This window comes from Phlebotomus papatasi, chromosome 3 (genome assembly GCF_024763615.1).
Source record: "Phlebotomus papatasi isolate M1 chromosome 3, Ppap_2.1, whole genome shotgun sequence".
Lineage (NCBI taxonomy): Eukaryota > Metazoa > Arthropoda > Insecta > Diptera > Psychodidae > Phlebotomus > Phlebotomus papatasi.
In genome coordinates, this window is record NC_077224.1 from 11,549,613 (window position 1) to 11,564,315 (window position 14,703).

Here is a 14,703-nt window from a genome sequence, read left to right on the forward strand (position 1 = left end):
ATATTTCCTTAATAAACGCGGTTTGAACTGTGGTATTTACTGTGGGGTTTACTGTGGCATTTCAATGAAAAATTGATGTTTTTTAGCACTTTACTGTTCTCAAGTGCTTCTGCATTATCGACTTTTCTGTCTCGACTACAAAGTCGTGTCAGTAACCAATACAAAGAAAAGTCAATTATGTAGAAACACTAGAGAAAAAAACGTCCTAAAAAAGCATGTTAATTTGAAAAATGAAAAAGTGAAAAACGGCTTTTTAGTACATGACTGTTCTTAACTGCTTCTGCATTATCGACTTTTCAACTAATTAGATTTAACTAATTATTTCCAGGCCTGTTGTCTCTATTGGATTCGTTGACTCTATTTGGTTGGAAAATGACAACACAGTTAATATACGAGTTTTCTCATAAAATTACTATGTCCTTATAAAAATCCTTTTTCTTTTGTTAAAAGTGTTACGTTTTTACACATAAAAAGGCTGGTTTTAATTCCGAAAACATCATAATAAATTCATGTAAATATTTATTAGTTCAATAAAACAGGAAAAGTTGACTCTATCGGAGTCCGTAGATTAAAAAAAAAAACCTGTTAACTCTATTGGAGATTGACACTATCGGGGGTTGACTCTATCGAGGTCCCACTGTAATTCATTTTCAAAGTACTCTAGAATTGCCTAATGACTAAATTAGACTATCAAAAATTCGAATGTCAGAATTGGTTTTCCAAAATTCTGTTTACAAGGCCGTAGAATAGAGTAGTAATAGAGCGAACTGGGGTAGTTTTAGACATAGGGTAGTTAACACTGCGATTTTTGTTTTAAATAAGATATCATACTTCAGAGGATGAGACCCATCTGAATTCCTAGATTCTATAGGGATCCTTGACCCCTGAAGAAGTGAACTAAGTCCAAGTAGTGCAGACGAAAAAATCCGTGTTTACAATTACCCCATGTTTCCCCTACTTTACCTAAGTTGTGATTCTTTTTGAAATGAATAGTTTTGGACAATAAACTCTTAAAATAAATTTGATAAAAGTAACTGAATCATAAAACTTGCTAGTCATTAAAGAAACTTTTACTATTCTAAAAAGTTTGACTATGTCCAAAATTAATAAACTTACTTACTAATAAGTTTCGAAGATATAAACGATAGAATAACTTGAATTATAATAAAATTACATTTTATTAGGTTTTATAGTTTATAGTTTTTTGACTTTATTGCCAATAGAACCATTTTGTCAAAGTTTAATTGTAAAGTTGTAAAACATTTTTATTGCTCTTAAATTGGACGTACAATTAAAGCAAAGCTTCCTTTTATTTTTGAAGGACAAATGAGGTTAGAATGTAGGTGTCAGTGAGTTAATAAGGACGTTTTTGCCCATATATTCCCCTCTCCCCTTTTTTGACACATAAGAAAGAAATATTGTAGCGTTACAAGAACCAATTAGTTAGATTAAACGACCAACTCTCTGTGAAATAGTGGATGAATTGCGTGTCCCAATCTACTTAAGATGCGAAAAGTACAAAGTATAAAATACAAATTAACACAATTTACAACAAAATACTCTCTCTTCTTCACTTTTATTTTCTCTTTATACCTCAACCCCTGCCCTTTTATATTTCACATCGTCTATTTTTGTCCCAAAGCACAATTTTTTTTGTCACTTTGGTGAAAAAAAACAATCTCATACCAAGTGTGACAAAGAGGAAGAACAAAAATAAAATAATAATAGGATTCATGCGAAAATTCCTTTTTAAAAAAGGATAAAATTTAACTTTTCTTTTTTTTTCTTGCTTTATTTATTTATTTATTTTTTTGATAGTTATTTCTTTCTCGCATTTGTGGACATATTTATTCATTTTAATATGTGTAATGACCTCAATTTAGCTCAACAAGGAAGGAATTTTCTTCATTTGGACTAAAGGGGCATTGCACTGAGGGAAAATTGTTTATTTCTATTCATATTTTCAAATGAGGGAGGTTAGCGAAGATCGAAAGGAGATATCTCTAACCGTTTGGGATCTAAGCCAATTGTTATTTTCAAGCCCTCTAGAATTAAAACTGAGAATTAAGAAGATTAGAACCCAGGACACTTGCATTGTACGGCGAACGCTTTACCATGGGTTAATTAAGATGCCCTGGTTAACTCAGCTTCGTACCACTTTTTCCCACCTCTGTAGGCCTCATTTTCCCCGAAAACATTATACCGGACACAAAAATTTGGGCATCACTATTTAGATGGAACGTTCATCTACTTGTTCTCACCATTTGTAGGAGGTATCACGCATTAAAAATCAATTTTGAGCTATTTTTCTAAAACAATTTCCCTGCATTCTGACAGTCAGTTAAGAGCTTGGTTAGGTATGATTCTCTCATAATCACACCTAATGTAATCCTCGGATTTTCTCTAACACCTCCAAGTGGTCTTACAGAACATATTTCGAACGTAACTGATTCAGTGATTCTTAGAATTACCAGTGATTAATTTAAAGTAAAATGTGAAAAATTCCGCTTGAAAACAAAGCAAATTGGATGAAAAATTCTCAAAACGCACCGCATGGGCAACGAAAGAATCACACCACAAGCAGATTCAGGCTTAATGTTTAATTTGACAAAAGTTAAATAAAAACATCTGATGAAGTTTCATTTTGATGGGGAAGTCCGTGTTTTCCTTCGAGATTTTAGTGGAAATTGTTTAATAGCCCACAATTTTCTTGTGAATTTATTCAGTGGAATCTTTGATGAGTCAAATATCCCGAGCGGCGTGCACAGTGTGACCCAAAACAGTGAGAAATTCTCAAATTCGGTGGTCAATAATTTTGACAGATATTTTTACGAAGCTGCAAAATTCAGTTTTCCTGAGCTGCAAGGGTGGTAATTTTTATAAATTTTCCTCCACCCACAAAAGCGACCCCCTTCAAGCAAAAGATTTTCACGGTAAATATTAACCCTAATAAACCCTCTATAACATGGAATAGTTGCTTTTTCGAAAAGAAACTTGCAGTGTGCAAAAATGCATAAAATATTACACATCAGAATTACGATTTTAGACCCATTTTTTATTTTTACCTTTTGGACCCAGGAAGAAAGGCCTAGGCTTCCAAGTTTTTCAGGAAATGTGAGATGTAGGACTAGCTTTTATATTATATGTCCATGGATGAAATTCATTCAATAACTTGGAAAAAATCAATTTTTACGAAGCTGCAACATTACGAAGGTGCAAAACCTTCCCCTAAATAGTTTGTCTATTACACTTATGCAATAGATAAAATTTGTATTTAGTTAATTAATATTTCTTTTTGTATTATTTTTATACAAAAATGAACCCTGGCGAAAAGTGGTAATATTCTGGAATTGATTTTACCACCTGTCACCATCTCTTATCAATAGGCGACGCTAACTTCTCTTCGTAGGTTCTCAGTTGTCAAATTTGCATTGTTTACTTTCTGCAATAGTCTAATAATTTGATTTTTCGAATAAAAGTGAAGGAAAATCGTTTAAAGTGAGTAATAATAAGGTGAACATGAGAAAAAAGAAATGCTGAATGTATAAATAATCGATTTTGAACTTTTCTAAGTGGGTGGCGAGAAGTGGTTACAACACTGGCGAAAAGTGGTAAAAAGCGGCGACGAAGTGATTATTTTTGCATTGCTAATAAAAATCTGTTTTTTAAGTAGCCCAGCGTTAAATTGTAGGACTTTTGTTTTCACGAATCTAGAGCTAATTAATCTAAGTAATTTTATATGAAATTTGATTTATCTTGTAATAAGAGTTTAAAAGTTATAATAGAATTCATTATTCTTTTTCCTAAAGATGGCGATAAGTGGTTACTCTACCCTACTCTCGAATGTAAAGCCTTGTGCTTCTTCGTGGTTTTCTTTTTCTCTTTGTCCACCTAAAACAGTGAGAACAAGCTGGAAATTTTAAGACCTTTCCAAAAAACCCAATCTAGTCCAAATCGGTCGAGAAATAAACCGTTTAGAGAGGTTTAACTTTCATAATTAAAAAAAAAAATTAAATTTGCGCATATTTGCAGAATTTTGATTTTGTGTTCCTCAGTGAATCGCCCCTTAATTTGAACATTAAAATTAGAACTGAAGAATTCATAATACAACAAAACGAAAAGAATTAAGGAAGGAAAAGTTTCAAATCCACACCATTTTCTCCCAGGAAGACAACAACACTGTTTTTCCTCTCTTTTTTCACGCTTTTCTTCTGTCTTTTCTCATTTGCAACCTTTCCCTCAGCAACAAGCAGGGAAAAAGAGAGTTCAAACATTTTATTTAAAAAAAATAGTATGAGAGAAATTTCCTTCAATCTTACACCTTTATCATTTGATGATTCTTTTTTTTCTGTGAAACAAACCATTGAGAAAGGAATAAAGGTGATATAAGAGAAAATGTTGAGGGTATGATGAAGAAAATAGAAGTATCTTCAATCTCCTTTCACCACCCACAATCTCATAATCATCCTTTTTTCCTTTTTTCTTGTTTTTTTTTTCTTCTTTGCCCCCTTTTTTTCATATCATTCAAGCATTATTCCACCCTACTTTTATATCTCTTTGTGTAATTAAACACGAACTTGAGAACCGGAAACTGATTTACATATTTCACTATGAAATTCAAATATACGCATACAAACTCACCTTCAATCATCGACCCAACATAGAAAATTTTCACCTGTAATTTAGTGAGACAGGCCAAGGAATATACCCTGTGGATGTCTCTAAGGCACCAACAGCACCCAAAAACTTTCCCGAATATAAACTCTCCCTCTCCCTCTCTCACTTTGTGGAAGATATTCACCCTCAAAACCCACCCACCACCCCCATTCCCTCAAAACATTATTAATTTAATTCACAATTTCAAACATAAAAGAGAGCTGAGGGTAATTTATTAATTTATAGTCAAGAGAAGAAATTTTCATTTTCTCAACTCAAGACCACAATTTTATTAATTTATCGCACACACAGAGTGAATTTTAGAAGATTTTTCACTCACTTCACTCCGTGAGATTTCTTATGCAATAAATTGGCTCAAAGTGTGAATGATGGGGATTTTATTTTCTCCAAGTTTTATCGATTTTCCCTCTTTTTCCATTTAGAATTTCTCGCGATTCACGTTTGATACTGCCTATATGCACTATATCAGGTGAAATATGATAGCACAAGGGACTATAATTCTTATAAATGGTGTACTTTAAAAAGAATAGGTCTTAAAGCCCAAATAGACTCAGGCTGATCCTCGAAAATGTTCAATCCATAAAATTTGCTTTTAGGGTAAATGTCCTAATTCATAACCATTTCCAGACGCTTTAACTTTCACAGAAGATTCAACACATTAAGTTCTAATTTTTTCTGAAGAGAATTACATAAATTTGCTCCTTGACTCTTCTAGAATGTTACTGTTTAGTGAAAATTCTTTAGATATAATTTGAAAATTTCTTAAATACAAGAAAAACACACAAGTGTAAAATGCTGCTATTGGAAACAAATTAATCCAAATGGAGACAAGGGAAGTTTCTAATTGGAGACAAACAGTGTAAGTGAAACCTCCACGAAAGGCTTCCAAAACCTTGTTGAGTTGCTCCTGAGTGCGGGATTTGTTCTTATCCTGGTCTTTCCTCCTTTCCCTTCTAAAACAATAAGAAAATCTCTCCAAAAAATCATATTTCCGGGGTTTTCCTTTGTAGACACTTCAGAAAAACCCTTTTTATTCACGAAATAAGGTATTTATTTCATTTGAAAACTTCACGCGTACCGTTAACAATAAAGATTAGCACTTAATTTAACGAAAATTAGCCAGAAATATGATATAAATGTTAAACAAAACGAATAAACAATAATCACCTCATTGTGTTTTTCATTGGAAAACATGGTCGATCGATGAAAAATTCAATGGTGAAAAGGTACACTTTTAATTTTTCTAAGAAATTAACAAATTAAAATTTATGATGATAAGTGGATTTTCGCTTTATTTGGAGCAAAATCAACTAAATAATGAAACTGTGGTATAGAAAATGTATAAATATAATAATTTAGTACTGTATTTATCATGAAAATAGTGACGTTTCCATTTGGAGTAGAGAAAAATTTCCATTTGGAGAAGGTTTTGAATTTGCTTAATTTATCCTAAATGAAACTGATTTTTATTATAATGTATTTACAGCGCGATGCAACTTTACTCAGTTTGTTCAGGTATATTATATTAAGATAAGGTCAAGTGACATTTAAAAGGAGAGGATAAAAGCCCTATTACAAAGGCGCCCCACTTTTTCTTAAAGTGTGACATGGGTCTCTCAGGTCAGAAAAATCATTTTTTTTTATTTTATAGTATAACATTTGAAAAATATTTTCTGAAAATTTCAAGTGAATCGGAGTAAAACTCTCGGAGGCAGAGCAGTTTTAGTTAGGCATTCCGCCTGCGCGCGCATATTGTTGTAAAACCTTAAACGCGTTTTTCTGAAAACACTGTTTTACAATGCGGTAGTCAAGATTAACTCAGAGTATACTGAACCGATCTTTCTGAAATTTTGCATACTTGTTTTGGGAAGTATCATCTAGTATTTGAACGAAGGATTTGCACTTCCTTTACTCGGAACCATTTTTACAATACAAAATGTGTTGAAAAATAGGGTAAAATTGATACTTTTTTACAAAAACTTTTGCCAAATATCCCAATTTTATTTTTTTCAAAGATCCTTCGTTCACACAAGGATCCATCTAATCCTCTAACAGAGTATATTCGGTTTTTTGATTACAGATGTACCTATTGGGAGAAATCCTGCCTACCGCAATGTCTATTTTTTGAGGTATGGTTCCGAAAATCAGCTACTAACGGTCGAATTTTTAATACTTTTTAATTTTTTTTTAAATTTTGTTCTAAAGTTAGTCTTTCATATCCCAAAAGTTGGAATTTGTAAAATATTTTCGACACAATAAATTATTATCAGAAAAAAGGCCTATTTTTTGACCTGAGAGACCCATGTAACCCCTTAACCCTTTAAGGACGATTGGGTCACCCGTGACCCATAGAGAAAATAATTTTTCCTGACTACCTGAAGTTATTTCTTTCTAATGTTTGTACCTAATCACAAAGTAGAAAGATGTAGGAATCTAGGATATTTTTTGCAAATCTCCAGCTACTTGCTATACCTATAAAAAATATTTAAGCTCAAAAATGACGAATTTTTAAATTTTCACAGTGGTGCTTGAATTTTAATATTTTTAATATTTCTAATTTTTTTTAAGCAGAAACCTCTTGGGATTAGAAATTTTAATAACTATACATAATATTTCTCAACAAAGTAAAAATTATAGTTCATTGGTATTTTCAGGAAAGATTTATAATTTTCATGGGTCATATATGAACCAATCGTCCATAAAGGTAGAAAAATACCGAATGGATTTTCCAAGTTTTAAGTGATAAGTGATAATATCATTTAGCTGAGATTTCCCAGTGAAATACAGACTGAAGCAGGTAATATTTGGATAATTTATAAAATACTTCTACGTTACTCTTGTAGATTACTTCAAAAATGGAAAAAAAAATTTCATGACCAATGAACCCGAAATCATCAAAATTATGCCCGGAAGATAGCGATGATGCCGACAATCTTGTCCTGAACAAAAGCGACATAATATATTTTGAACAAGACGTGGATGAAGTGGACTTTGAAGTTTCATAGAGAACCCATCAACTCTGGAAGAACTCCCGGATCCACAGCAATGTGCAACTACGTCTGAAATTCGCAGAGACAAGCAACATTGCACCTACCCATTACCATCAAATATGTTTCGAAGAAAACTGAGGTGCACATAGTGCTATCAGAAAAAAGGATTATAAGACCAATTGTATTTGTGAGGCATGCGACATTTATCTGTGTGTTACCTTACCAATATGCGAAATTTATTTCCATGAATATCTTAAAAATTAAAAATAAAGTAAAAAAATGTTTGAGACCAAAAATTGAATGAGATTTTTTAAAATTTATTTTTGATTGTTTTAATTTTTACTCGTACTCTAAACTTTTTTTTATTATTACAAATATATTCAAGTTATTTATCCTTCAAAAATAACAGAGCAAACGAATAAACTAGTCGTCTGGAAAATTTTGTGCTTTTTTACTTTTATGGACGATTGGGTCATATATGACCCATAGTTTTCCAGGACTCCTAGGGATAGGAAAATTTTTTCTAACCATAAATCTGTTATTTAGGCTAAAATATCGAGGGGAAATTGATTTCATTGAATTTCGCTCAGCGGAAAGCCTCTCATTCTTAAAGGGTTAAGAACACTGGACCGCCCGCCCTTAAGTCCTAGAATTAAAGTCCCGAAGTACAAAGTCATCTGAATCTACGGTAGACTAACATAAATTCAAAATATCCTCTCAATTGCTCATATTCTAAAGTCGATTCTTATTTGAGACAAATTTATCATTCTACGCCTGATAACAATGAAAAAATGAATTAGAATTGAAAGTAATTTTACTAACTGGAAAAATACGTTTTCTTTACTTTAGGTTTTTAATGGTAAGAAAATGTTGCTGGGGTAAGCACATCTTTCCAAATTTACTCAAAACCCATTATTAGTCTAATGGAAGGAAAGAAAACTTCATTTATTGCATAATTAAAGCTTTTTCACCCCTTATGCTCCATAAAAAAAAACTTTATGGAATGCAATTATTTTTTGGATATTATTTTGTTTGTGTGAATATTCTTGAAAATAATTTAATGTAAAACCATTTGTAAGGTTTGCAATTGTACATTATTCTTCAAACTTGCATCCCCTTGCTGAGCGAAAGTGTAGATTGAATTAGGATCAGTGAGAAAATGATAAAAATATCAATTCCATGAATAAAGTCTTCAATATCTAATAATAAAAGTGAGTATTGAGAGTCATGACGGTTTATATAAGAATGCTTTTTTCTTCACCCAGCTTAAGTCGATATACAAGAAGGATATTAATAAACTTTTAAACTCAGAAATTGATTTTTCATGCCGGAAAACAAGGGTGGTTTTTGTAAAATAGATAAAAGAGAATGGTGGAAAATTTATGCAAAACCTCCTCTTGGGGAGAAAAGCACTCTTTTAACGAGTTGGAATGAGGAGATAATCAATAAGAATGGAGTATTTTTAGATGTTCTATTGGTATGATTATTTCTGTATGGGTTGTTGTTATTAAAAAGAAAATGAGATGTACAATAATTAAAAATATATAATAATTAAATATGGAGTTTAGTTTTGTAATCGGAAAATTCTCGGAAAAGATAGAACTGGATAGAAAATTCTAAATTTAGCACGGAAATAGGGAATGCGTCTCATTAGTTAGATGTTTGGTATGAAAGTGGAGGTATAGTGCGAAAACCTTTCGACATCCCATCCTCCAAAAGCGTGTTTTGGGGCTTGTTTTTCCAACCACCCATCCACCCAATTTCTCACTATTCACAGACATCTAACGACAATGTTAATGATGATGATGATGAAAATTAATACGACATACACTAATTGCAAAAGGATTTCTCACATGCTTCTCCCTATCTCTCTCACTCTCTCTTTTACATTTTCTCTGTACACAAAATAACTTTATGTTTGAATTGTGCAAGTTAACAAAGGTTTCTCTCTCATTTTAAATAAATAATTTATATTATCGATTTTGCAATTAAATTTAATGACAATAGAGATATATTAGTAAACTGTCACATTTGTGTAAATTATTCATTTTGAGAAAATAAACAAAGATATTCTCAATAATGCCATTATAGCAATAAAATCAAATAAATTATTCAAATGTCAGCAATATAGTTTTATATTTTATAATGTTTGTCTCGAATTTCCATCAAATAATCTTCAACGACTAGAGGGCGCCCTACCCTAAAAAACTCTTTACTTGCTCTTTTTCCTGCCTCTCACTCCCCCGTCATTCTTCACTTGATTTCTCAAACATCAAAAGAAATGTCGGTTTGGAGCACAAGTTGCACAAAGGAATGGAAAAATTCAATGATGGGGGTTTACAGCAAAAAAAAAGAGGACAAAGTGTATAAGGGTGAGAAAATGGCAAAAGAATGAAGGGAATAGACATTAAATAAAAAAAAAACTTTTCAGGAATTTTCATGACGAAGGAACTTTGAACAAAAAAAAAAAACTACGATCCTCCAAAAAAAGAATCCCAGGAAAATTGCGGACAATTTAATTGATTTCTGTGGTAAATTATTGACAAGGAGAATGGTGAGAGCAAAAGAGAAAATGGAAAAATTACTCACATTTTTGTGTTCCGTTGCCAAAACATCCCACATGGATGCTACAATTTTGGACACTTCACCAAACGATGCATTGGGATTTTGGCCCTTGATGGCAGCTTGAGTATCACGGAAAAATAGTGCATAAGCTGACACTGGTCTGTAAAAGAAAATTAATGATTGTTAGACGATGTTTAACGACTCTTCTTTTTTTTTGTGGGAATTCTTTTTGGGCAGAGATTGAGTCAAATTAAATGAAGAACCCTTTCAATTAGCTAAAGTTTAAGTTTTAAAATTTTTTGCAACTGATGAAAGAAAGTTGATCACATTTTGCAGTAATGCAGTGTCAAGCAATATTGCATTTACTGCACAGATTGCAAACACCATTCACAGCAATATCATCTATTTACATAACATTTCGCTGGGACTATACGGGCTATTTATCTTATCGATTTTCTCTGTCGCGCGCAGTGTTATTAAAAAGAAGATTTGTGGATCTCTTTTAAGAAAAAAGGAATCTTCTGCGTTGCAAAAATCATGAAACGTTGCAAATGTTATGAATTAGATAAAATACGAAATAATACCTATGTTTATGGTTCTTAATACTAAGAAGATTGTCCAAGTCAAATTACAATTGTCAGATACTGATTTAATACACTGATTAAAAGATTTAAAAATAAAGAAAAATTGTTTTGATTTCATACAACGTCAGGTAGAACTCCTAAAGATGAGCTACTTTCGGTGAAAAACGAAATACCCGTCCTTAGGATTTCAGTTTTTTAATGTCTATTTAAAGCAGAGGTGTGCAAGAACCGTTGAAAATGAATAAACGTCAAAATAAGTTTGTTCTGGTAGCGTTTTACCCATTGAGAAAAAAATGGGGGTGCGATTAACTTTTCTTCTTCAAACCTTTAACACTTTTTATGTGTAAAAATATATCAACATTTTTTAATCTTAATTTTACACCTTTTTAAGGTTTAAATTAACGTGAAAAAGGGTAACTTTAACACCTAATACACCTAAAAAGCGTAATATTTACACAGATTTTGGATCAATACTGAATCAGGGTAAAATTAACATTTCCGAAATGTTATTTTAACTTTTTCGGATTTCTCTCAGTCAGTCAAGGCTTCTATTTAAAGTGTAAATATTACCCTTTTAGGTATATTAGGGGTTATGGTTACCCTTATGAGCAAGAACTACCCCTAAAAAGTTGTAAAATTAACATGAAAAACATGTTGATACATTTTTACATCTAAAACATAAAACTACCACTCTGTATTTTTCACAAAAAATATTTTTGAGCATTGAAGATGCTGATCACTTATTATAAAAGTTAACCTGAAATGGCACAACCATCTCGTTCATTATTAATCTTCTCGATTTCAGAGCTCTCTCCGGTTGAGGTTTTATTTGTACCGGTTCGAAGGTATATCAGAGAGAATTTTCTTAAAAACCCGTTGGAAGTTCGAATGTTTAGACCGACGACTTACACAAAAGTAAGCATGTTTATGAAAAGGACTTTTACTTTAAAACTCAAACGTTCTGCCATCCTGAAATCCCACAAAAATTCACAAAACTTCACTTTTTGAAACAAACAGTTAGATCTCACGATCATAAATCATATATTAAGTGTCCTGATTTTTTGAATCGACATAAGAATGTGGAAATGTTTATATTAACTTTTTTGAGAATTATCTTTCAAAGTTTCGGCTTATATGGATCACTCTTTGATGTTTAATTGAAAAAGAATCACAATGTTTATATTACCTTGAAAAGGAATGTACTTCTTGCGAAATTCAAATCGGGATAAGATTATAAAATTTTAAAAATAGATACCTTATAAAAGACAAAGAAGATCGAAGGGAGAGCAATCATATAAATATCATGTATCAGTGGAAAGAAAAGAGAATAAAGTGGACATCGAAAGAAGAAATACGTCTTCGTTACTTCCAAATACTGATTTCCCCGCTCGGAAATCATAATTAAACGTTTACGCATTGTTGTTAGCATTGTTGACGATTAAAGTGTCAAGAATACCGAAATACGAAATGGCAGAAGAATTAGCACTAAAGCGGAGAGTACGTGAACTTTCACTTTAGGCTTCCGGTAGATTTTCGAATAGGTTTGGCTTGGCTTTGGAGTGGCTTTGTCTCTTCGAAAGGTTATTGTTATTACTCATTAGTGCATTAACCGTTTTATCATTGAGCTGTGCGTAATTTTAAGCGCATTATCCGTTTTACGATTGAGCTGTGCGTGATTTTAAGCGCAATCTCAACCGTTTTGTGATTGGTCTGTGCGTGTTATTTCACACACAGCTAAGGTCGTTCATGCTGAGATAGTTGGGATTTGATGTATAATATTAACCTTTTTATGCTTAAGGTGTGCGCGTTTTCTAAAATCGATCTGTGAAAATATAAGCTTAGGGGTTCTGTGTCTAAAACTTCCAGAAAAGTTTATATAATTAATCCTGCAAAGCTCCCAAAATTATGTCTTAAGTTTCTAAAATCAATCCAGAAGATTTCTTGATTTGATTCTGGAAAAATTTTTATAAACAATCGTACAATTTCTAAAATCAATTCCAAATGTACTGGAACACAGGCAGCACTTATAGGTAGCTTTAAGTATTACTTTCTTATATCAGGGAAAGATTTGGATCATAAAAATGCCATAAAATGTAAAATATCATTTGTCAAATTTTACAAAGGAAGTGAAAAATTAAAAAAAGCATATTTTTAAGTTTAAAATACTGAAATAAGATTGGTTGATATTAAATGTTGTATTCAACTACTTCAAAATTTACAGACATTGTTTCATTTCTTTTTAAATCGTATTTAATCCGTCGACTAGTTTTATATTTATCTATTATTGGCTCAAAATAAAAACATACTAAATTTGTTTTAAGTAAAACCAAAATCTTAATTTAGAAAGCAAGTTGTGAGATAAACGCGTTTGAAGTTTCCTTGAAGCTATATTGCCATACTGCGAGTTTGGTTCATTACTGCTGTCATTTTGTATATTTTTCAAAAATATTGCTTTAAAGCAATAAAATAGTCTATTTTTAAAGAGTACTATTAAGCAACTCGAAAATTCTTTTTAAGAAATAAAATACGTGAAATGATTACTGGAGACAGATCCTAATAAAAAATAAATTTCCAATAGATAAAGTTTTTATGTCAAAGTTCTACAAAACATTCTTATTTGGGTAAAAAATAAATAAAATAAATGCATATTTTTCTTGCATATTTTATGATTTTTCGTGCATTTTTATGTTGCATATTTCGAAGATTTTTTTGCATATTTTGGCCAGCTCTAGTAATGACTCGCTTTTTTGTAAAATGCATTTATTATTATGGACCATTTGTCCCAAAAACTGTTTTATTTAATTGGTCTTTATGGTTGTTTAGTATCATTATGTAAATGACGCGTCTAACATGGTCACTTTGCAGCTAAATGTCATGTTGGGTAGCACTGCATTTTTTGCAAGAACTGAAAGCACCATTCACAGCAATGCTATTCAAATTCAAATTAAAACAGCCACAGCTTTAATCTTTCAGATTAGTCAAGTTTGATAAAACTTGCTCATTAGAAATCCGTAAGTACCTCATAACTCCATAAACAAAACACTGTATTATGGTTTTACACGATTTTTTTTCATTGTTTCGTGCAAATATACTAATAAATCATCTTAGAAGAAAAATTTGTATAGAAAGAGGGATCGAAATTCAATGAAGCGATTATAGTATAATGATGTAAAATCTGTGTTAACATTTGTGCTACTTATGTATTAACAATGAATTCAGACATAATTGTAATAATATTAACTGAACATGAATGAACAGAATCACGAACTCTTCTCCTGTGCAAACAATTCACGATTACATTGAAGTAAAATTTCCAATAAAAAAAAATTGGAAAATTGCTTGGCATTGTATCTTTAAAAGATACTACTCTTAAATTAAGAATATCAAGATATAAACCTTAATAATTTCATAATTTTCTGCCCAATCATGCCAATTTTCAGAGCGTGTTTAAATACATTTGATTAGTTGCAGAAAAAAATAAATACCAATAATTTTTTCTCTCTCTCTGTATAATGTTGCATTTAATGAGTTTGAACAAAAAAAAAGACCATTGTTATGGAAACGTTTTGAAGAAAATCAAGAACACTAATTAGAAATCGATTTAACATTCGAGTGTTTTTTTTCTCTCTATCACTTTGGAGTTAAAGAGAAAATTATTAATATTTTTTCTCTTTCCTCCTTTTTTGTTTTCTTTCCACAAAACTTTTTCAATTAAATGTGACTTTCTTCCTTGAAATTCCACAATAATAAGCATGAAATTCTCAAAGAGTTTGGTAGCAAAAAAAAGTATCGTAATTGCGAAAGAAGATGAAGATTAAAAAGTTTGATTTCATTAAGGCATTAATTATTTTCAGTTTTTTTTATTGTTTGTTAAGTTATTGAGAAAA

General features: G+C 31.4%; 1 protein-coding gene across 2 annotated transcripts in view; it reads right to left on the reverse strand.

The window, feature by feature from the left end:
• LOC129807754 (TOX high mobility group box family member 4-A-like) overlaps positions 1 to 14,703 on the reverse strand; it is a 187,052-nt gene that overhangs the window by 28,194 nt on the left and 144,155 nt on the right. For both annotated transcript variants that reach the window (XM_055857220.1, XM_055857219.1), the window contains exon 6: positions 10,257 to 10,392. In XM_055857220.1, the coding sequence (XP_055713195.1) occupies positions 10,257 to 10,392 (136 nt within the window). The remainder of the gene's footprint in view (positions 1 to 10,256; positions 10,393 to 14,703) is intronic.